The sequence below is a fragment of the Hippichthys cyanospilos genome, chromosome 8, assembly GCF_059441005.1.
Source record: "Hippichthys cyanospilos isolate Australia breed blue-spotted pipefish chromosome 8, RoL_Hcya_1.0, whole genome shotgun sequence".
Classification (NCBI taxonomy): Eukaryota; Metazoa; Chordata; class Actinopteri; order Syngnathiformes; family Syngnathidae; genus Hippichthys; species Hippichthys cyanospilos.
In genome coordinates, this window is record NC_142376.1 from 10,682,924 (window position 1) to 10,704,870 (window position 21,947).

The 21,947-nt window shown below is 38.6% G+C and overlaps 1 protein-coding gene across 1 annotated transcript in view; it reads right to left on the reverse strand.

The window, feature by feature from the left end:
* Positions 1-321: 321 nt before the first annotated feature.
* The window catches only part of thada (THADA armadillo repeat containing), a 64,928-nt gene continuing 43,302 nt past the window's right edge, over positions 322-21,947 (reverse strand). The window contains exons 31-37 of the mRNA XM_088421987.1: positions 16,163-16,533; positions 14,305-14,429; positions 11,882-11,954; positions 11,043-11,193; positions 10,797-10,919; positions 1,519-1,694; positions 322-1,244 (exon numbers count right to left, since the gene is read on the reverse strand). Of these exons, the coding sequence (XP_088278113.1) occupies positions 912-1,244; positions 1,519-1,694; positions 10,797-10,919; positions 11,043-11,193; positions 11,882-11,954; positions 14,305-14,429; positions 16,163-16,533 (1,352 nt within the window). The 3' untranslated portion in view covers positions 322-911. The remainder of the gene's footprint in view (positions 1,245-1,518; positions 1,695-10,796; positions 10,920-11,042; positions 11,194-11,881; positions 11,955-14,304; positions 14,430-16,162; positions 16,534-21,947) is intronic.

Below are 21,947 nucleotides of genomic sequence, written 5' to 3' on the forward strand. Positions count from 1 at the left end.
TTGGAATCTACTACTACCAGCCTAAAAATAGGCTTCGAGCTGCTCCAGGACCATTTGCCCCATTTGCTCTCTAAAGTCGAGATAAACAGTTTCATGTGAAGGCCAGACATGGCTTTTTTTTTTTTTTATTAGAAATTCCTTCAACATGTGCTTGTCCACAGGAACCGCTCCTAATCAGAAGGCTCTTTTTATTGGGGCATGTTGAAAGTTCCAAAACATTTCGTCACTTTTACTGTAACATGGATTCCTAGGAAGGAGAAGGGTCGGAGTGTATACGGCCATGATGAATATACACCGATACACATGCGCCCAGACAGTAAGTCTATTGTGCTGCCCTGTTTATTATATAATGAGAGGGAAGGACAAAATGAAGTCTAATCGGAATGGTTATAAAACATGGGGACAGTAAAGGAAGTCAATATAGACTTTGAATGTTCAACTTAGATATTAGGCTTGGGGTATTAAGGGTTATGCTGACCTTCATTCTTAGAAACAAAAGATATATAAAAAAAAAAGAAAGAAACAACAAAAAAATCTGTGAGGTTATGTTTAAAAAAATATACATTACAGTGTGGTTTTAGGAATTTTTGATAAAACAAATAATTGTGAACAATCTCGACCTAAATCAAATATTGACCATGTCTGTCTGTTAAATATGGATGTTTGATTTAATCATCATCATAATGGTATCTATCTAAATAGCTGTGGTCTATCCAACACTTTTGACAAGAACACATCTGACTCCAAATTAATTTCTCAAAATGTTCATATTCAGACATTAGGGAACAATAAAACATCAAATCAAGAAGATGTGAGCAGGTGGTAAAATTAAGATGAGCACTCCCTAAGGTGTCACATTCATGATCAGGCAAGAAAATGAGTGTGCTAGTTATTCCTGCATTGAAATATTACTAATTATCTTCTCTGAGGGTGTCCAGCACATCCAGTGCCAAAGTGGCCCTTTGCTGCCGCAGGACCACTCGGGCGTGCTCCATGGGACAGGAGAACTGGGGTAGGACCGGTAGGGAGTCCAGGGCCTGTTTGGAGCTCAACAGTTTGGCTTGGGCATTGGAGGCCAGCGCGTCAATTTGCTGAGCCTGTACTGCTTGGTCACGTGCTGATGCTTTGGTCTGTTTGTAGGTACGGATGAGGGCAATGAGGTGTCTGTGAAGCAGTGACACCCACTGGACTGGCTCTGCCCACAGGTTAAGTTCACCCTTTTCAAACAGGAAGTCCTCTTCATCCTGTTCAATCAAAAACAACCAAATTGGTCCATTACCACTAGTGCATGGGAAACCGACGCTAGTTTATAACACATCTAGCACATATGGTCAAACAGATGCACGCGTTTGTGCCTCGTCACATGTACAAATGTGCAAAACCAGCCAAAAGGTGGAGCAGGGACAAATGAGACAGGGGACCTGCAGCACAAACATCAACGCATGAACTGAACTAGCTTGGTGGGAACATGTCTATTAAAATGATAAACAAGTGATGTACATATTTGTTTGTTTTTACCAGGCTTGAGATGTCATCTGCAGCCGCCTCCTCACTGCCGTCTTCCTCTCCCAGCAGCCACTCTGTTAGAGCTAGGACGCCGGATGGAACCTGCTTCCACACTTCAAATAGTTGACACAAGAGCCTCACACTGACGTCCAGGGCTACGGGGGGACATACTGACATGCCTGCCACATCTGTTGAAGCGAACATTAACGACATGATCGGAAAAGAAAATTCTGGTCTGATCCGTAATTGTCTTGATAAGAATTGCAAATCCTGAATAAAAACAAGTTTTTCAACCCAAGTCTCCTCCTCAAGGCTCTAGTGTGGATTCTAAGTGTGAACATTAGCTACAAGTTGATGAGTGTTTGTACTAATAGTGGTTTCACATTTATGAATGGCAAAAAGACCTTTGGATTAAAAAAAAAAATGCATGTAACATCATGATGAAGTAAACGAGTTCAAAGACTCAACAGAGGAAGAAAATGAATCAAAAAGCTCTTCAATCAAAAGCGAGAAGAGGATCCACGGCAGTGTACAATCCTTTCGTTAGTTATGCAATGAATCATATGTATTTTCTACTACTTGAGTATCCCAACTGATGGGGACCACTGATGTAGATGGTTGAGGTCTTGCCTACATGTAATCGGGGCTATTGAAACCTGCATATCCTCCCTTCCAACGTGTGCAAAAAAATCAGTTCACATGACTTTGATTATTGAGGAAAAAACATCCGCATAGTGCCGTTTTATTCATTCACAAGCATGCCAAGACGCTAAGCAGCAGACATGTCGCCAAATTTCGTCCAATCAGAAAAAATTAGCGTCTCTGCGTAACCCTCATCGCGTCTTTTGTGGCAAATACAGTAGAATGATGATGTAAATCTTTGGTTTATAACTGATACCCGCAAACACAGATCCAGAGATCTTGGCAAGTCTCCACTTTGGCCAGAGTTTTTGAATCCTTTGGTTTTAACCCCCCTCCAAAAAAACAGACACGTATAGCAAATGGGGCAAAGCGGAGACATTTTTCACCGGTTTGCAAGATGCCTAAATGCCTGGTATTTAACACGATCTTTCTATAGTCACACACGATGATGGCAAAGGCTGCTGTTGAAGGTAACAAACAAGTACGCTCACACACTGTTGACAGAGTACCGCTGTGTTCTGAAATTGGGGGGATTGGACTACTAAAGAGGACCACTGCAGTGTTTGAGCAGGACCGTGTGAGTGTTAGGTTGTTTTTGTTTTCCCACCTTGACCATCGTCCCTGCAGCTAACACCCGCATAACAGCACAGACATCAAAAGGTCTGCAGAGTCACAAATCCAAACAAAACCACTACGGGAACCAGAGCAGTGTGGGGGCATAGAGGTTTACGAACCCCATCGGCACACATACAGTATAAGACACGCTGTGATGGGAACCCGTATTGATTTTCCTCTAGAGAAAAGAGGCATAAAATCAGAGTTTGAAGTCTGAGCAGGGGGGCGAGAGGCAGTCTGCGAACATTACAGGCTGCTGATTATACAGTATTAGAAGACATTTAGTAGTTGAAGAGCTTTGGGTGACAAGCTCTTTTCTTTACCAAGAAGTCACCTCTTCTCAGGGGCAGCCCGGCCTTGATGTAAGAGTCCACTTACCGCCCTCGCCTCCAAACATAAAGGGTCAGAATAACTGCCTGCATTTTTTTTTCTACAACTTGTAATGCGATTTCCTTCCTTAAGCTTTTGCTGTTAAACACTTGTTTCTCAAGGGGATTGTCTTTCAGGCCATGACCAACATGAGTGTTGGGTGACTGTATCTGTGTGTGTGTGTGTGTGTTGGGGTATTGTTTGTAGGCATATGAGCTGAACCAGTATGCGCCTCTAACAATTATAAACAACGTTAAATAAAACACTTCATTGGTTTCCTTCTCAGAGACTCTGGCTTGCGGTTATTTAAATTGTTTCCTTTAGACCCGATAACTAAATCAAAGAGCACTATCATGCCTTGCAGATAAACACTGCTGTCACTGCATATTTAATTTATACGGCACCTTGATGCACAGCACATTGTTAGCCATTAACTCATTCAATGCCAGGGATGTATTTTCATTTTTTTTTAAGAGTCCGGACATTCAATCCCAGATACTTAAGTGCTAAATAGATACTTCAGTATCTGGGATTGAATGTTGGGACTTAAAAATCATGAAAATACATCCCTGGCATTGAATGAGTTAAGATACAGTATATTGTCAGACTTGTGAAGTTTTATAGCGTGTTGTGGTCGTCAAAGTAAGAGTGCAAGAGCAAATCTCAACCATTTTTATAATCAAAAACAAGGCTAAAGCACTTATCAAATTTTCAAAGCAAATGATTTTACCCCACATATAGCTAGTGATGTCAAAAGTATAAATACTTTGAAACCTATCGATATGTACACGTGCCATTTTTCATTTTTCTGTCTATAACAAATGGGTATTTTCGTAAAACAATAGTATAGCTTTTTGTTCTTCAGCGTAACTCTAATCCTCCGCCATCTGATTGTTTAGTATGTAATTACATATTCTGCATATTACACTGTATCAAATGACAACATAATTGTGTTGCTACCAGACATTGCCTCGAGGTGTGGGAAGGGACAGAAAAAGGAGTAGAGGTAGAGAAAGACGAACTAAATCCAACAAAGTGGCCGAGTGCGACCAAATGCCAAGAGCTGCTACGTGTCTTAAGGTTGGTGGTTGTGGACGTACTTGGAGAGTGATTTTTTTTTTTAAGGTAATATTTTGTTAAAATGGTCAGAGAACCGCTGCTCTATAAGACTCAAGGCGAGATGCCGGAGATCTCACCAGTAAAAACAAAACAAAACAAAAAAAAAAAAAAATGAAAAAAAAAACAGTATCAGCAAGCCAACAACAATGGTCTTCACACGAGAAACTTGTTCTACCTCACACAAGCCACTTTGGTGCCGAGAGACCAGGAAGCTTAAGTGTGAGATACAGAGAGGTGTGAAACAAAAACACAGTCTTTACAACTCTGACTTCCTTTGCTTGTTGGTAGCGAACAGTGATGTCGACCAAATGCACCAATCTTGACACCGACAGGAAACATTAGCCAAAGAGGAGTGAAAATCCCCATGGCAATAAGGGTTCCAGGTTACGACGATAGTCTGAGCTCATCGCAGCAGACGCAAAAGTCACCTCCAAAAAGTAAAAAAAAAAAACAAAGTCAACAGAAGCCTACAGAGGAAACTCAAAAAGAGTTCTTGAAGACGTGCAAGGCTCTACAATTATGCATTTTTGAAAAGGTTGTGTCACAGAGCCAACCACACATAAATTTTTGCTGGTATAATTTTCTTAAAAATGTTTTGGAAGAAACACCACGCAAGGAAAGCCAATGCCAAGTTGATTTTGTATTTCCTTGACTGAGACCGAAAAACTGCACTTTTTATAGACATTGGCTTTTTGTTATGGTATTTATAGTACTTTCAATTTCGGACTAAAAAGCACAATCGTTTCCTTTTCTCAAAAATTGACTGCAACTTTTGTACCGATGGTAATCTGAAGTGGAATTATTATTATTTTTTTTAATGTATTTGCTGTGCTGGCTTGTTTCACTTAATGTGCAGTATTGTGTATTAAAATCAGGTGGGCCTTATAACCTATTGTGCCCTGTATGTGGAAAGATCCCTAAAGAGATCTGTTCATTGAGGCCTTATAATCTGGTGTGCTTTACCATAAAAATATTTGTATTAATTTATTTGCAGATTTTTCATTTATGCCCAGATTTTTTATTTATTATGGCAGTTGCATGTCCCTGAAGTAGTAGGTGGTAAAAAAAACACTAAATGACATAAATTTCCATAAAAAGCTCCACATTTGTCGGCATATGAGTTGATTAAAATATAAAACTAGAATCTTAATTGTAATTGTGCAGTGTACAGGCACTAGCTACAAGCAAACTTTTAAAAATGGAAAAACGGAGTGAGGACATTCACAAGGGAAATCCTTGGGAGTGTTTCGCACCAATTCTACATGGAATCACCATCAATTCAAACCTGAAAGCTGTTCAGCAAATATACAAGTTAAAAAAAAATGGCTTTATATATGCTGTTGTGAATTTGTGATGTTTGTGACTCTTTTAGTAGAAGAGATTCCTGTTGTAACATGTATTTTCTTATTTTTCAGTGCCCAGAGATATTGAAGACAACAGACATAGTCCCTTGAATAACATCAAATGATTAAATAAATAATTAAAAAAAGAAAAGAAAAGAAATTCAATTGACACACAGTAGTTGGGGGATCGTGCTTATCCGGCTCCTAAACCTGAAATGAAGTTTTGCTTCACACTAATCTAACATTTTTTTGCCTTTTACCAACCAGGTTCCTGTTTTTTTCCCTCCCTAGTATTCATTGTGATGTAACAAGGAGAATGACACCAGCCATGACCACAGTGTTAAAGTTTAACACCCAAGCCTCACTATCTGGGATTCCGTCTTGGGCAAGTGCATACATTCCACACATTGCAATAAGTCTCTTTGGTGGCTCTTTGAAAAGAAAAAGAAAATCTGCTGCCGCACTTCTATAGTTCCAATTTGCCAGAGCTTCTTCAGACAACATTCTTGTGAATAGCATATGCCTTAACACAGATGTCAGATTTTATATAGGACATGGGGAATGTGCAGAGGGGAAAAAAATATTCAAATTTAATTTCTGGTTAAGAACTGTGAATAAAAGTGGTGTGCAGTATTTTGAAGCTGCACTTTGGAGGATTTTGCACCAAAAATATCTACAACAGCCTCCATATTGGACTCCAATATCTTCTAATTAGGAGATTAACACCATAGTTCATCACAATGGGTATTCCTGCAAGCCTCTGGCCAATAGTTTTCAGAATGGATTCAGGTTTGAATTTCTCACCCTGTCTGCAGATGCAATGTCATGTGTGCACTGGCGTTAGCTCATTCACACTGTAGAGACCGGGAGCTAGTATTTGCTTGGAAAAGATTGCCCCAGAAACCGCCAGTAACTCCACAAAAGCCTAAAAAAAGAAAACCATGACAAGTGCCACAAAAAGATGATATCATGATGCACAAATGACTTTCTTTCTACTCCAAAGGTAAGAAGAGATGAAGCTGACATTTAGTAAGAAATCTATTGTGTTGTTTTCAACTACACACCCACTTTTCAGTCATAATCCAGGGTGAAAGTGAAGTGGACAGTGTTATTTAGCATGAAAGGAACACCAAGAATGGATGGAATTTATAAGTATTTTGTTTGAAAGATGTTCCTTTCCATGGTGTTCCATTCAGGCTAAATGTAGACTTATTTTCCTCTGTGACGATAGCTACAGCATGCTAGCGGAATGTGAACGTTACTGTGCCAAGAACATTCATGGCCATATCACGATGGGGTTTTTCCTCATATCAAATATATTGTAGATTTTGGTCACTAACTTGAAGAGACCTGTTGTACATGCACTGTTGGCATTGAAACTGGTGAGTAAAAATGATCAACAACATCATGGCCATTCTTAATATTAAAGAACAGGACAGTAGACCTACAGTTTGTATAACATGTTTTTTTATCTCCTACACAGATAGCTAATTACAAAAAATCCAGCATCTGTGCTGATTCTTCAGTAATAAAGCCGCGGGACTGCGCGATGTCGTTTTTCTGACGCATGTAGCAGTATCGATTCCAAATTCAATTTCCTGCATAACTTGCCTTTAAACATTAAGGCGGAGTGCGGGCATACAAACAAAGATATGTTCAAATGTTGCATTTTTTAATATATAATATGGCAAGGCTAAGTTACAGCGTTAAACAAAAAGAGTAATGGACTTGTCCCTGTGCACGTAATCATTTGTGGTATATCTGTGTTGCTAGTGTAATAGTTGGGTGAGTGTCCTGCTGAAATAGGACAAGGTCTGTTTAATGAATGTCCTGTTCTAAAGTTCTCTTCACTATCATTCCGCTGCGTCACCTGCTGTTAATGAATTAACTAAGCGAAAGGACACCCGTGAAAGTCAGATGACACAAAGGCACTTGTTGCTTTACAGTAAGCAAAGTGGGTTATACTGGACGACCTGTCTGATAACAATTCACTGGGTCAGAATGGCCGGGTAAATATGGGTGTGACAGCAGTTTATCTTCAAAATAGTGGAACACAGCTTCCCCACACAAATCATGCATCCCTGCACAATTACTTACTTAGTAATTATGCTGCATTTACATTGGACACGCCATCACAATAATATCGCACTGTTGTTACTGTAAACAAATGGAAAAGCAGAAGGGCAAGTAGAGGAGCTACCATATGCTCCATATTCCTGTTGTTATTTTCTGTTTCCAATCATACAGTATTTCACCGTAATGCCCTCTCATAAGCGAGTACCCAATCACATATCCCTTTGTGCTATATTTACATGGACATGAAGCGATCCCTTTGTTCTCACTCTTATACTGTCATCAGCGGAGGTCCAGTGAGGGTGAGCAGAGTTGATTTCAGACCCAATTAGTCTTGAGGTATTTGGGCAGTGGTGGTGAGTGGGAGGGAGTGTTGGTGTGGGAATAGGTTAAAATGGAGATGAATAAATCATCAAGTCATGGACAATAGCGCTTTTGTGTCTCAAAGCACTGGGAAAGAATCACTTCAACACGTCTGATGTCTTCAATGCTCACGCACGCACGCACACACAAACAAAATTTGAATAAAATTTACATTAAATGTTATTTTTGTTAACAGGAGCAAAAAGGGAGTGTGAATGTATCTGTGCTCCATATCAAAAGAGGAGAAGTGTTGTCTTTTCTGAAACAACTAACACTACAGACTTGATGAGAGGTAATAAAACTACCTCACGCATGCATGCTTACACACATGCACACACACACAAACACACACACATTAAACCGACAGAACATCAAGGGACGACAAAGACACGCAAACAAGAATGTCCGTACACACACACTCATGACGAGTAGCAAACACGTATGCAAACATACAAGCAAGTTAATTGGGCTTCTTCACTGTGCCAAACATTAAGTAAAGAACATGTTTATAAACAAAGCATATGTATTATGTAACATGCATATAAAATATGGTAGGTGTGAACTTAATTGGAGTACTAGTTAGTGTTTGTTAACCTTAAATGGTAATCTGTAGCGCGCTGATGCTAATCACAAGTGTTAACTGTAGCATTCGCAAAATCCTTTTAGAGCATGTTCAACCATAGTAAATGATAAAATTAATACATAAAATACAATCTTTAAAAATTGGGTGGGAGGGTGTGTGGGTCAATTGATTATTGACTTTAATAACTACTACAATAATTTATTTTAAAAGATTTGATAATGGTAACCCTAAAATATGGTAAAGTTAACCCATCCATTCATCAAGAAAAAGGAAACATTACTCACGCTCCACTAACTAGCTTCAGTGACAAATGTGGTCTTTCTATGGCTAAAATTCCATTGACTACCCAATGTATTGTCCTAATGGCAGGTCTTGAACCTGTGACTCTTGGGTCTTTAGGCAAAGTTCTCAGACTCTCAGACCATACTCTATAAGTAACCAATTCATCTATGGTACAGTCCAGAAACATAGATATTCTTTCAACTGCTCCATAACTGAGGAATAGGTTAGTTCGGTTGCACAAAACAACCTTTGGATTCACGGAATTAGCCACTTTACAACTGAGATAATACTTTTACGAAGGGTTCTCAAGTAAAGCGCTAAGCCCGCTGGTTAGCTTCCAGACTCTTATCTAACATTTGATAAAAAAAAAAAAAAAAAAAAAAATCTTCCTTCAATACAGTCTTGAGACTATGATCAGAGGTGGTAAAATTAGGCTAATAAATACTGTGGGGGAAAAAAAAACAAAAACAAAACAAAACACAGTGGTTGACTCACTAGGGTTTTTCCAGATTGAATCAAAACTCATGATGGCCCTGCAGATAGATTTAATGAGTATTAACTGTTGAAATGATTGTTGTTTTGATGAAATAGCCAAGTAACCATGTGATTTAATGATTACATCAGATTTGTTTTTAATGAATTAAAACAAAGGCCTCCTGATGTATAACTGTAATGAAAACGTAATGAAAACGGGTGTTAAGTGTGTCAGTGTCAACTACACATGCGTGAGTGGACTCTTAATAATGTTCTTCATAATTACTCTACACAACTCCGCTCAGGGCCAGATTTTCGTAATACTACAAGATGAATCTATTTTCCATGATGATGAAATGCTATCTACTTTAGTGTGACAATGGCTTCAAGCACAGAAACCGCAAAGCAACTGGAGCTGATTAAAAAAAAGATAACTGATATCAGTCTCATTTCTGTACATCTAAAAAACCTTGCCATTTAAAAGAGGGGCATGCGGACTTTTTATAGCTACTGTAGCTTTTGATTAAAAAGACTTCCAACTCACTTACACATGTCTAATTTCAGAACATAGACAAGTTTAGGCTTCAAAAGTAGTGTGACAATATATTCGTTTCCAGTTCAAGGTTTCTGTGGGTTTTGATTTTATAGACAGTGCAATGAGATTTCTTTTGGGTTTTTGGGTGCTTTCTCATTTACTTGAGGAATGTGACTTTCCTGGCCTGGTCACAAATTCAATTAGGATGTCAAAATTACTGTTACATTCCTTTTCTTTGTAAGATCCGTAATTTGAATCTGATTCAAAATTTTCATCATCATAAAAGAATTTGGAGGTATGCAAGTCACCTGACCAACTACAGTAAATGTAGAATGAACACAAAATGGTACATTAAGTAACTAGAGAATAAAAAGGGAGAATATTTCAGACAAACTTGAAATATGTGCATTTTTTTCTGTTCCGCTTTAGAAGAAACACTAACTCTACTTTCTAAGGTTTTATCTCATTTTAGCTCATTGCTTATCTGACGTCTGACCTCAAGTAGACTACATATAGACTGCAAGTGAATAACATTAAGAATACTGTGCATCTATCTCTAATGACATTTAGAAGGAAATGATTAAATTTGAGCAGTATAATTGTTTATTTAAGTTGGATTCCAGCATTCAAATTTGACAAAGTAAGAGTAATCCATGTGTACTCCAAGTAAAGTAAAGGGGCATAATTGAACTTCTAAAAGACAATGTTAACTTCTGCAAAAACAAACTATCTTTTCACACTAACCTTGTGTTAAAGTTGTGGTTCTTTAAGTAAAATTTTACCACACGGTAAAACTCTTAGCCAAATAAAATGACTTTTTATTTTAAAGCAAGGTTTGCTTGTCTTTGCTCATTCATCTGAAATGGTTCTGTCTGCAATATTGAGTGTGTACCTGCACTAATCAGATGAGTTGGAGCATTAGCAATGAAGTCAGAGGCGGAACTGCGAACCTCCTGGTCTTCATCCTGTAACAGCATAAACAGACTTCTCCACAGAGACACTGTGCTGAGCAGACCTACACGCACACACATACATAAGTACATACACACAGGAACAAAACAGGAAACAATGTTTAACACTCCTTACAGTGTCCATCTCAAATGAATTTCCTCATGTCGATTCACATTTGAGAACTCACCAAGTGGCAGCTCAGAGCTGGTCAGTAGTGTGCCTGTTGAGTCCACCAACACCTTGGCAACCATCAGCTTTACTTCCACATGCTGTTCTCCACTGCAGGATGAGCACACTAGTGACCCCCACTGCGATAAGCAAGCCATTATACCTTCATCCTGCGTAAACAATAAAACAAGATTTTAAAATGTGCACTGCCATGTTTTCATCGGATGTGGTGCAATTCATTACATTTTAAGACATTTTTAGGCCACCGCTGATCGACCATGAACATTAAATGACATCACAAAAAACTGTGGTAATTGAAGACGTGTTAAATGTATGGGTGCGCTACCAAAACAAAAATGGCAATAAAATAAAATAAATATATACATAAATAATAAATAATTCACTGGCATTGGTACTTGTAGATGTCACAGATCCGTTGGAACTGGGCTACCAGTGAATGAGTTTAAAAAAAAAAAAAAAGCAAGAGAACAATCATTTTTTTTTGTGCATGTGCATACATGTTATAATTATTATTTTTTTAACCAGTGCCAGTAGCATCTACTTATGCCGTGCCCATTAAACAGTATTTTCAGGTGTTTTTTGTCAAATGGAATTATCATAACGATGCAACATTGTCATTAGCTTATGTTTGCTGTCGATTAAATTAGTTCGGTTAGTTTGTACTACAAGTGTTGACTATAATTTATAGAAACCAGCACAGAACATTTTTGTAAAGCACTTTGACCATCATATGGGGTAGATAAAAGAACTCATAAGATAACTCAATTGACCACATTTAGTTGTTCAACAGCAATCAGTTACTAATCAATATATTCATGCTTTTAGATGGGATTTTACCTTTGGATCTGAGTTTACAACTCGGATTATCAGATGAGATAGCAGCGTCACGGCTGCACAATGCAGCTCCACACTAAAAAACACACAAACATTTTGTAGTCAATTAATACCAATTTGACGATCTTGGTAAGCACACTTCAAAGTTGTGTCATGTGTCACAAAAACTCCAAATAAAATATAAAAAAAACTTAAGTGGATTAAATATTTTTAAGAACATCATGTGAACCAACAGTACATTATTTAATTCTGGAGTATGTGAGTTTATGTGTAAGAACTTCCAATGACATGACATCAACTTGGCAAACAACAAGCCAGTATTGGCTTACTTTCAACAAAAGAAGTGTGCTGGTACTCACCAACACATTACGAGCATAAAAGCCAGACTCCCATTCAATCGCAGGGAAGATGGGGCAACCAGCAACCCAATCTCACTCTGCCTTGCCTCTAATCATAACCTTGAGGCCACTAGAAAGGAAAGTGGATCCTGGGTTCTGAGACGTTGGTCAGAGAATGGCTTTAAAGGTCTAATACTCTTTGTAACTTGATATGTGTTCAAGCCTGTACTTTCTTGAAATGGTGAGAAAAGTGGAGCAGTGACTTGTCAAAGAGGTGTGTGCCTGTCAATGGATGTTGAAGGGATTACAGTCTCTGCATACACACAAATATTGTAATTCTACATGACATTTCTGCCTGTAAATACGTCTCGGACTCAAAAACCTACAAAATCTATCAGCGTTGAAAACCCTCAAACAATACAATGTGCCAATGAGCTTCTTATAAGTATGCACAATGCTATTAATATTACCATTCCTACAAAAACTATACTCTTAGAAACTTAGATTACAAATATTGTACAGCAACGCTTTTTAGGAAAGGGTTGTAGGGTTGGGACTACAGCATCAGTGTGGTCTCAGTTTTCTTTCAAATTGCCCTCTGGTTCTGAATGAAGCCTGGTCAGTAAAGCTTCCACGCTGGTGTTTTTCATACAAAAAATGTATCTATATAATAGGGCTATCAAAGTTAAAGTGTTACCTTTGTAGATTAAAGTGAATTCTATCAAGCGGTAATATTAAAATAAACTAATTCAGTTAGCTTGGATGGATGATTCTACTTACTTGATATGGCAGCTGAAGTCTTAACTTTGCAGCCAAACATAAGAGTCTCAGGGGCAAAGATGAACATTTAAGTAGTTTCACTGTGAGAAGTTGCTCAATGGCTCATTTGAACAAAGAAAAGGAAAAAAAAAGATTTGGCAGTCTTGATGTCACAACACTATTAGGATGACTGTAGTTCCTGTAATAGTAGAAGCCCTGCGCTTAAATAAAACTCCACAGACTTTGTCTTTTATTGTTGTGTGGTGGCAGCATGTTTGAAGCCAAATTGCTTGATTAGGTGTAGGTGGAAAAGAGTCAGCTGGCATAGGTATTCTTTTACAATAAATATCACTGCATATGTTGCTAAAATAGCCGACAGCGCCTCTTTATTTGGCTCAATACTTTTTATTTTGCTCAGCCTCCCGGCATTCATTTGATAGCCATACAGAAGGGTCTAGCAACATACACTGTAAAACTTAAGTGATGTTTGGCCTTACTGGAGCGTTCCAATTATTACAGCCTATGAAGCGCAACATGTTTCTAAGTTGATAAGAAAATGCTCCACACGAAGTGCATGCAAGTAAACTGCATAAAAATGCACAAATAAATGACAGACTTTAGCGTTGCCATACAAGCGCTTAAGTACTGTGGAACAACTGTACATCTGTACATATTTTCCCTATAAAAGACATGTGAGAATATGTTCTTATATGAGTATGATATGACTTGTTTAGATTTCATTACTGTTTAGAAGAGCAACATTTTCTTTGTTAACCATAATTGTAGCTGTCTTTTCTGCCAGCTTTCAAAATAAATACATTTAGTATGATCAAATAAAGACTGTTAGGAAATGCAATCTTTCGGTTAATATTTACATGCGTTGATTTCTGTTAGTATACGTACGATATCATTAGCTCCCTGGAACTCTCCTAGGATTCCACCATTTGCATGCTAGCAAACTACCAATCATTTTTATTATCCTCTGCTGTTGCACAGGATGTCAAGCGGTATATATGAATCTGTATTACTATTAAGATTGACACTCTTTCTGTTACTAATCACACTATCTGATTTGTTAGGATGCAAAATATCATAGTTACTAGCACACTACTGGTAGTCTGCTAGCAGGCTATCATTTGCATGCTTATTCTTTAGCATGCTATCATTCTAGCACGTTACCATGCCCATAGTATAGTGGATGTTGACAGAACTGTACATCAAATGTTTTTTTTCTGTAGTTTTGTACAGCTCTCAGGAACTCTTCAAGAGCAGTACAAATTTAATGAAAAAAAAATCTTAGTAACAACATTTTTGTGTCTGTCTTCTAACCTGTGAGTAGTCCTCTGAGCCAAAGCAAGCAGATGGAGCAGAAAACTGTCTTGAGACAAATGCTGTAGACTATCCATCTGTGGGAGCTCCCCATTACAGCTCAAAACACTCAACACCTGCAGCACCTGAAGAGAAGAAAGGTGAGGGGAAGATGAGGGTGAAAGAAAAAGTACAAGATATTGATGTAGTCCCTCTTTTTCATGGTTGTCTCAAACATAGGCAGTTAAAGCTACGGGTGAATGAAGTTGCTCTGGGTGATATATCAAAAACAGCTTTGGCGTCTTTTCTCTCTTACTATGGCTTGCAAGTTGTATGTAACCCGCACAGGTCTGAACCTTCCTATTCACACCCAAGCCGGGGGCACACTTATCATCCACTTCTTCTTAGCACCTGCCCAGAAATATTCTACATTCATTCATACTGTTGTAAAACTTGAACATCCATCCAGATCCATTTCCGGTATTTTAAAATATTAATGTGTTTTTGTGTGTTCTCCCTCAATTCCTCCCTCCCGGAGCCCCTATTTCTTCATGCACTGTTTTCTTTGCCAGAGGAGGAAAGACGTTGTTTTCCACCCCGTGAAACCCCCATTACAAAACACAAATCCTGCAGAGAACAGTTGTTGACATTTCCCCAGCATATCTCATTGATTATTTTTTCTTGGAGGCCCCTATGTGCTGTTTGGTCTTTAAAATAAATATTATCTAGTCGGATTTTTGTGGGTGGAGTGTAGGGTGAGAGGGTGATGGCAACACATGTACACATTTGTTTGCCAGCTCGAGTATGCCCTTCTATATTTGTGCATGCTTAAAAAGAAACAGTGGGGAAAAAACAGTAGCAGGGCAGACTTCTTTGTAGCAATAGTGCCTACTTGACTGTTAGCAATGATTTAAAATTCCACCTGCAGCAGAATTTTGAACACATCCCAGGGAAGGTTGTGGACACTAAGTCTGAGTGGGTTATGTTTGCTAAGGAGGCTGACTAGAGCTGTGGCTGAAAGGTGGTGCTGTACAGGTTAAGGAGGGATCCTATTGGACTGATAGGGGTTTGGTGAGACCATGGTCAACAACCTCTGGTATGCCTCATGGAAATTCTGGTCCATCCAGTAGGGATGGAACACTGTGAAACTCAATTTGGGCCAACACTTCGAATATGCGGCTACTGATGAGAAAGCATGGTTGAGGTCTTAATTTCTCCCTAATTTCTTCAAGTGTTGCAGACACATAGAAATGGCAGATGCTGCATAGGATTGGCATGTCTTTGGTGTGAGCAAGAAAAATCATATTCACACACATGAAAAGACACAACACACACGTAACTTAAACAAATGTAGAAGCATGAAAACTAATCTTTGCAGTGGTGAGCTGAGTGATTGAAAGACAGAAGCAACCTAGCAGGACACAGCAGATCTGATGACAAGCTGTCTCAAGGTTATGAATACACTGAAATATGACCTAGTCTTGAAACAGGAAAAAGGTTACATTTTCCCCTTCAAAAGCTGCTTGAGTGGAAGCCTAGCAAATCTTTCATGAGTGTGTGACTGAGGTAAAGCACAGAATTTTCTGCCAGCATCTTGATGTATTCGTCTGAGGCCGATTCATGTCTCATGCAAGACTACGTAGGATGGATTTGGAAATTCAATCAATTTGCACTAACTGTCGTTGTGATTCATTGGAAATGTGTTAGGTGTAGATACATTTTGCAGAGTTCTCCAGCCATGTTTGTAGTTCAGAGTTTCCTGGTCAAAAATGAACAGCGGATAATGCAACTGCACGCACACCTCTAAAACATGGGCTGGACAAATAACAAAAACATTTACTGCAGACGCGTGTCTGTGCATCTTTGTGTGTGGCCTCACCTTGGCCAGACACCGGGGGTGACTTTCATGAAGAGCTAGGTTTGTCAAGTTCAACAGAGTGGTCTGGTTTAGCCATGGTGTCTTCTTCTGGTCTCCATCCTCTTTCAGTCGCATCAGGACCCTCTCTAGAACCAACTCCCTCACTTCATACTGCGGGCACTTTAGCAGGCGGTCCAGGAGCTGACTTGTGAGTGGATGCCTCTCCCACAGTTCCGGGATCTCCACACTCGCACTGAGGGCTACCCGGGTCAAGCTGAGCAAGTACTGAATGCTGCCTGGCTCAATGTTGCATGTGGGGTTGTTGTTGGCAACCAGGGATGAGGTCAACAGGAGGGACAATGTTTCTTGACGGAGCTTGATGACCTCGGAATCTGTTAAAAATTAGAAACGACATTTTTTGTTTTAGTTTACACCACACAATGGAACGAGGCAAGGTCAAGGTGTCGTGTTCGAGTTGCAGTTAGATGTTCTTTCTTAAAATGTAAGATTATGCAAAGAATACAAAAGTAGATTTAATGAAATTAGTAGTGCAAGGAAGAAATGAACAGATTTTCATGCAACTCAAGATAAATATTCGGCACATGGATTCCCCCAATCCCACTATTCACTTATACGATCTACAATATTGACTGTCTCTCGGCTAAAGGTTACATTCACAGTGAGATTGTTGGCCAAAAGCGTGAACGATTACGTTAAGTGTAAAGCATTATGTTAACTCAAGCCCCTATCTCGCTGAGGGGCAAATGACGGCAAAGGCAGGAGAAGGTAGCGCAGGGTTCGTCCAAGATGGCAAATGTTGTATTTTGCAACGAGTAATAAAGGCAAAACTTTGGCAGTGCTCTAGTGAACATCGGGCAAACGTTTGCAACCTTGGACGAAACCTGACGAGAAAAGAAGATCAGCTACCTTTGTTGACACTCACCATGATTTGTCAGTCAGTGAGATAGGGGGCTTTGGAAATCATTGTTTTCATAAAGCAAACATTTTATATTGTGCATCAGTCATCATCTACTGATAAAGATATTTTCAAGCAATTTTAGGGCTGTTTTGAACCGTCACTGCCCCTTAATTTGGAGGATTTGGCCACCATCTGACATTATGCTTTTCTTTTTAAAATCAACCAAGTACTGTAGATTTAAAACCAAAAGGATAGGAGTTATTGAAGACCATTATAATGACAACTATGCATATCATTCACTAGAACAACTACAAATGCTAAAGTAACATAAAAATCAAGGTGAAGCTACCAGAGGTAGACAATTAGCCGGCATAAAGAAGACAGAAGTCTGTCTTTCTATTTTCACTTTTAAAGGAAATATTGTGTCAATGTCTATTTGGATCTGGACACGTCTGCGCCTATCCAGCATCTCTGAATATACACTCATGGGGATTGATGGACGTATGAATAAACACACATAGGCACACACAAACCAAGCGATTACCTCTAACATGCACACCAAATTTTGAGGCACTGCAGCATTATAGTAACTTGAAACTATTCAAAAGCCACACTGCCTACAGTAATTCTTCAGACTCCACACATATCCTGCTTTGACAGCCAAGTTTATCTCATGTAGGCACACACACTGAAGTCAATGCAACTCAATCTGGCCCTGCAACACAAGTCAAAATGTGACCTGACAAAAGAGCGGGAAATGCAGCATTCCTACAGAGATGGGCTGGTTTACTGTGGAGAAAGGCCAGGTTACTATGGAACCTGATCCTCAAAAGGGGTCCATGGCCAAACAGGCATAGTCTAATGGATATAATGGTGGGCAGGAACACAGTAATGACACCATTGATGAAGGGAGGCAAAAGGGGAAGATGACTGAGGCAGACATGGCATATGTAAATACTGCTTCCCGTCATGTTGTGTGAAATCTAATCTCGTATAATGCTTTTAAATACAAAACAACTTTCATGACAAAGACATGTGGTGCATGTGGATGAAGTAAATATTGAAAAGGAAAAAAAAAAAGTTATAGTCGCTTCAGGCTCAGGCCATCTTGTATGAAGTTGCACATTCTGCCCTTGCTTACATGGGTTTTCTCTGGCTATGTTGGTTTCCTTTCACGTTCCAAAAACATGCATGGTATATGTACTGGTAAATTGGAAACTCGAAATTATCAATAAGTGTGCAAGTGTGATTGGCTATCTGTCTCTGTGTGCCCAGCCACTGGCTGGCTACCAGCTCAAGGTGTAGAACAGTTGTTCTCAATCCCTTGGGGTTCTTGATCGAACATCAGGGGGGTACTCGAGATTTTAAATGAAACAAAACCATGCAAAAACCCTTTAAAAATATTTTTTGAATTAATTGTTTCAGGAAAATATAAATTCATAACAAATTTTATGTTCAGTCGGTTATTCATTTTCATTATTGTAAAACTCTCCACCATACTAGAATGGTTTAACCTAACTTGTCATGTGCCACCTCTCGTTACCTGTCAAGTTAATGATTTATATTTGTGAACACATCTCTACTATGATCCCTAAAGAGGACACTTTAAGTTTAATATATCTCTGTGGGCAAATATTTATTTATAAATATTTCTTTCATTATTTCTTAATTATTTCATGATCTGACATTTTATGTTGATTATTTTTGGGGGGACAAATATTTATTAATAATTAAGTGAATTGTTTATTTTTGTGTAAAGATCTCTACTGTAATCTCAAGACATGAAGCTTTAAGTTTAATATTTTTCAGTGAACAAATATTTATAACTATTTTTTAACAGGTCTGGCACTTTATATTGATTATTTGTTGTGGGGAAAATATGTATTAATAATTAAGGTATTTCTTTTTGATAGCAGATTTCGTCTATGATCCAAAAGAGGACGATAGGTTGATTTTTTTTTTTTTTCTGGACCATTACAATTGAAGTTTGAAAGGATCTAAAGCGTAATAAATCAGACACTGATGGCATGTATTAAGTATTTTCTTTTTTTCCCCTAAAACGCTTTGCACTGGTTAAGGGATACTTGGCTGAAAAGATATTTCACAGGGGGTACATTACTTAAAAAAGGTTGAGAACCACTGGTGTAGAACATCAAATGACAGATGAGACCTGCAATAAGCTCCAGCATGCTCAAAACCATCATAAAGATAAGTGATGAAGATAATGGATGGATGGATGTGGGGGTGTACAAGTAAACTATGCCAGGAGTAAGCTTCATCTGATGTATGCTTCCATTTTGTTACCCTTTCATCATACATTTCTTTAACGAAGGCTCTTGATTATAAGCCTTTAAAATAGATCGAGTCTAAATGCACAACAGCCCCCTCAGCGTGTGGAGTTATAGAAAACACCCATCTATCAATTTTCTACGGCTTATTTGGTTTATCAAAAGAAAATAATAAGTATATTATTCTGTTATTAAGTAACTGCTCTTTATTTTAGTCCTGTCATTAATTTGAGTGAAAATTCTATTCATCTATACATTCTTGAGTAACGGTTGAAGAAGGGGTCATTGACCTGTACATAATAACTTTTATTCATGTCACCTTTGTGTGCAAGTGGATACTTGTGCCAGATGTAATGAAATTCCTTCCTGGCATTCCTGAGGTATCGCGTTCACAGGAATAGGCTGGAAGGATGGCACAAGAGAACATATTGACTCTTATTACAGCTGGCGTAAACGCATTAAAATCAATAGCGGTCTTTGAACGTGTTACAGTAGATCCACATGAATGCAAACTGTGTCCGGCATGGGTGCGCATATGTATGTGTGATACACATAAAGATTAAGAGCTTGGATTGTCAATAAGTAATTGAACACATAAGGAAAACTTGTAAAGTTGTATGATGTACATGTGTGCAAGTGTCTGTCAGTAAATTTTGCAGCTCTCTACAGTACAATTCACAACCCTGTAAAAAAACTGGCAGTAAAGGGTCTTTGCTGTGTCAACCTAGAACCTTGGCTAGACAAGTGCACGTGCTTGTACACGCCAGCACGCAGCTGGAGTTCACATCAACTTCCACCATCATTAGCCAAACTGTGAAAAACAAATCCCAGACACAGTGTGCGCGCGTGTGTTTGTGCGTGTGTTTGCATGTATTTCCTGGCGAGAGAAATAAATAACAGTCAGCTGTACAGTCATTTTGTACAACCAAAGCATTGAACAATACCCCATCTCGGCGGAACCACCCAACCTAAGGGAACGTAAGACTATTCTAGTGAGTCAAAGTTAGATAGGAAAAATGATGGTATTGGAGCCTGGCTCTCCTTTACCTAATTTAGCCATATCGTACATTTATTCTACTTTTCTTTATGGGAGCAACACTTCCTATCACCTACAGCTCCCCGTACTCCCCATATTAATAAAAGTAAAAATAAGAGTACCGTATACATAACGAACTCTATATATTAGTGTGGTTTGTCTGAACCATACTATTATTTTGTGCATTCTTTGAGCATTGCAATTTAGTATAGTTCTTGCATCACAAACTTAGTGACGTGAGAATCCTTACCCCAAGAAAACTCTCGACCTATTTCAGAGGTTGGACATATTTTGTGAGGCAGAGTGGTGATTTGGATCGGCTGGCGCATATTTAGGGCTTAAAAGCACATCTTGAAGTTCGATGATGAGTAAAAGTAGCCAATTATGGGGAAAAACAGTGTTTCTCAAGCTGTCAACGATGGATATCAATCACATATGCTGTGGTTGATAAAGGTCTAATTATGGGAACATGTTTTATGAGTGTTTTGCTACTGTCAAACAAGTGTCCAGTAAAGGCAGATCTACAAAAAAAGTCAAAAAATTCCATTACAGTTGTATTAACGAAATCTAAGCCCAGACGCAAGGTCCTAATACGTTCCAAGAAAAAAAATACATCATGAAGGCAATTTCTGCCTAATTACTATTTTCTTAAGGTCATTTACAGAAAGTCCCTTTGACTCCTCCAAACTATTTATGTACATCAATTGCATCAAACAGAATTTTTATATCTCTAGAGCAATCACTTTTCAGGAAACCAAAAAGATATGTTGCTGAAAAATTAGCATAACATTGTCAAAGAAAGCAAGAACTTTTCAACACATTGGATTGGTCAATAATTTGTAAATAACAACCCGTGTGGAGATTGACATACAGTAGATTTGTCCCTACAATGAAGCTCCCAAATTTGAAGGGAGGAGGTTTTTGCCCAACAGTGAGCATATGCTGATGATCATAGTAAATCCTAATTTGTTTGAATAGCTTAGACCCTGTTGTTGTTGTATACATTTTAACTGATTCATGCAGATGTAGACTGAAACATTCATAATTTACTTACGGAAACATATTGTGGACATTGTTCACATGTATTGGTGACAATTCATGTTGTTACCAGCAGTGGTAGACTTTAAAATGCATTTGATTATCTTGTTGGGAATGCCGCAGATTTTTTTTCTTCCGAAGTTTTGACATTTATTGGTGACAATTCATGTTGTTACCAGCAGTGGTAGACTTCAAAATGAAATGCATTTTGAAGTCTACCACTGCTGGTAACAACATGAATATCTTGTTGGGAATGGCGCAGATTTTTTTTCTTCCGAAGTTTTGACATTCATTGGTGACAATCCATGTTGTTACCAGCAGTGGTAGACTTTAAAATGCATTTGATTGTCTTGTTGCGAATGCCGTAGATTTTTTTTCTTCCAAAGTTTTGAACCCAAAAATGAAGACACATAAGTACATTTGAAACTATTTTGTTCAACACTTTTCAAAAGACAACCGAAGGACCTCATTAAGGGTTCCTGCATATAAAACGCGCTGCCGCTGCCTTATTTTGGGCTGCCTCCT